Below are 2500 nucleotides of genomic sequence, written 5' to 3' on the forward strand. Positions count from 1 at the left end.
GGAGATTGGGTGCGTTTTTTTGATAACGATGACGCGGACACGCACAAATGTATTGTGGTTTACTGTTCAGTACTTGAGGTTACATTCACTGTTTACTGAACACAGCAAAGACCTAGGTTCTAGGCCCTGGACAATCTAGACAACTTGACGGCAGCTACTAGATTGTAAACAATATTGCAATATTGAAATACAACTGTGAACATTTCAAACCTGCTAACTGCAACACTTTAAATGAATGTGCAACAATACTATGTGCAATATGACAACCCTTGTGTACATAAGGTTCAGAGATAGGAAAAGTTAGGATATTTATAGCATAGCATAGAGTACAGCACAGTGTTTTATTGTATAGTATAGTAGTATAGTATAGTAGATAGTGTACATAGCCTTTATTTATGTAAACCAGCTCTTTTCCCTTTTTATTTTACCCGTGGCCCTCTTGTTTTTAGTCTTTTTCCAAGCACCAGGGGAGCCCCCCCTACTAAATGTCGTTGTTTGGTACCTGTACTGTTAATGACAATAAAGACCATTCATTCATTCATTCATTCATGTGCATGACTTGTGCTATAGGCTAAATAACATTATGAAAGCAGCAAGTAACAAATAACGCATCAAAGGTCTCTATAGGCACGTAACATCCATATGCTGTAACATCCATATGCTGTATAAATAAAGTTTGATTGATTGATGTATGTGCGCATTGCGTGCGACCCAACCATTCAGCGCAAGTCTTGTGCTATAAATAGCCTACACTTGATAAACCAGTGCTGTGATATTATTTATCGTCTTAGAAACATCTTAGCACTGAGGCACTTATAACAACATTTAAAAGAAAACTAAATGTGTACACAGATGAATAACGTATACATGCCATATCTTGGAGGCAGACATAATGTAAGTGGAGAGAAGATTGATCGGGAGTTGACAATACTACCGGATGAATGAAAATAAATACATTTAGATTACTTTACGGTACTGTCTCAATTATTTGAATCATTTTCTGGGTCTACCAGTACGCGCATTCCCAGTGTATCTGAATACGCGGTTCCATGTGGCCAGAGATTCTTTTGCGCGACAATGAGAAAACGCTTGTGTGGCCAGAGATCAACATTTCGGTTTGTCGTTGTTTTGTCGTCATGTAGCCTAGGCCTTAGTGTCTGTTTAGTGTTAAGTACAGATTGTTAGTTTTTTGGGGGGGAGATCCATATCTATTTAGTTTTTATATTATTTGTTTTTAGTTCCAGTGGGAGAATGTATGTTTCAATTACAGTTCTGTAATAGAGTTAATTAAAGTTCTGTAATAGAGTTAATTACAGTTCTGTAATAGTGTTAATTAGAATGAACACTGACTCCAGAAAACTCTCTATCCTTGTCCTTCTAGACTTGAGTGCAGCTTTTGATACTATAGATAGAGACCATAACATACTCATTGAGAGACTTGAAAACTGTGTCGGCCTTTCTGGTCCTGTCTTAAACTGGTTCAGGACTTACCTAACTGGTCTTTTTCTGTGGCCCTTTCTCCTGTGACCACAACTCAAGAAACTCTAGCGTGACCTATGGAGTTCCTCAGGGATCCATTCCAGGACCGTTGTTTTTCAGGCTATATATGATTTGATACGATTTAAAGATTACGGCCATGCAATGTAAGGGAATTATTCAAGTAGTCTAAATACAAAATAGATGAAGGTAGCCTGGTTTCTTCAAATGCATAGAAAAGGGTTTTAATTGTCTTTTGCAAAAGGAGAACAGTTTACAAGCATGTCAGACAAGCCTGACAGTGAAACGTTCTCAGAAGAGTGTTTACAGAGAGGAAACATGGATTTTTATACACAGGTAACAGTCACGCCCTCAGGTAAGGCCCAAGCCAATCACAGGGATTTCCTGTCTACCTGTCACCTGATGCTGTGATGTTACGGGGGAGTTGACCCCCACTTTCTCTTGGAGACACAAAGGTGAAAAAGGAAAACAAAAGTCATAATATGACATGATCTGGCTTTTGACTGTTTGGGGAAAACAGAAAGGCCCATAGAAGAGCGAAGAGTCCATCAGCATTCTAGCAACATCTTTACTTTGGTAAGTAACCAAAGAATATTGAAGCTAGCCACAAAAACCCACTCGCTTTTTATCATCTTTTGAGCATTGACAACCCCACAAAAACTAAAATGATCCGAAAATTATGTCGTTTTTTAATTTCGTTTTAGAGGTAAAGATTGTAGTTTTAGTTTAAAAAAAAAAAGTCACTTCACTAAAATGTTTTTCATGGCTACAATCATTTTAGTTTCAGGTTTCATTGACTATGCAGTGATGTAATGAGGGACGGTGGGTAGTGTAATGAGAGTGAGGGATAGCAGTATAATGCGGTAGAGAGTCTCACCAAGAGTGAAGGTTCATGGGTAGTGTAGTTTGCCCAGCGTTCATTCTCCAGTTCCTCCATCACCTGGTTAATGCAGAGAGACTGGGTTTACACACGCTCACACACACACACACACACAAACACACA

The 2500-nt window shown here is 38.6% G+C and overlaps 1 protein-coding gene across 1 annotated transcript in view; it reads right to left on the bottom strand.

The window, feature by feature from the left end:
- The window catches only part of fchsd2 (FCH and double SH3 domains 2), a gene marked incomplete at both ends in the record, with an annotated part of 65645 nt that overhangs the window by 8408 nt on the left and 54737 nt on the right, over positions 1-2500 (bottom strand). The window contains one exon of the mRNA XM_080542912.1: positions 2375-2437. Within this exon, the coding sequence (XP_080399038.1) occupies positions 2375-2437 (63 nt within the window). The remainder of the gene's footprint in view (positions 1-2374; positions 2438-2500) is intronic.

Source organism: Nansenia antarctica (genome assembly GCF_963989245.1).
Source record: "Nansenia antarctica genome assembly, chromosome: 12".
Taxonomy (NCBI): domain Eukaryota; kingdom Metazoa; phylum Chordata; class Actinopteri; order Argentiniformes; family Microstomatidae; genus Nansenia; species Nansenia antarctica.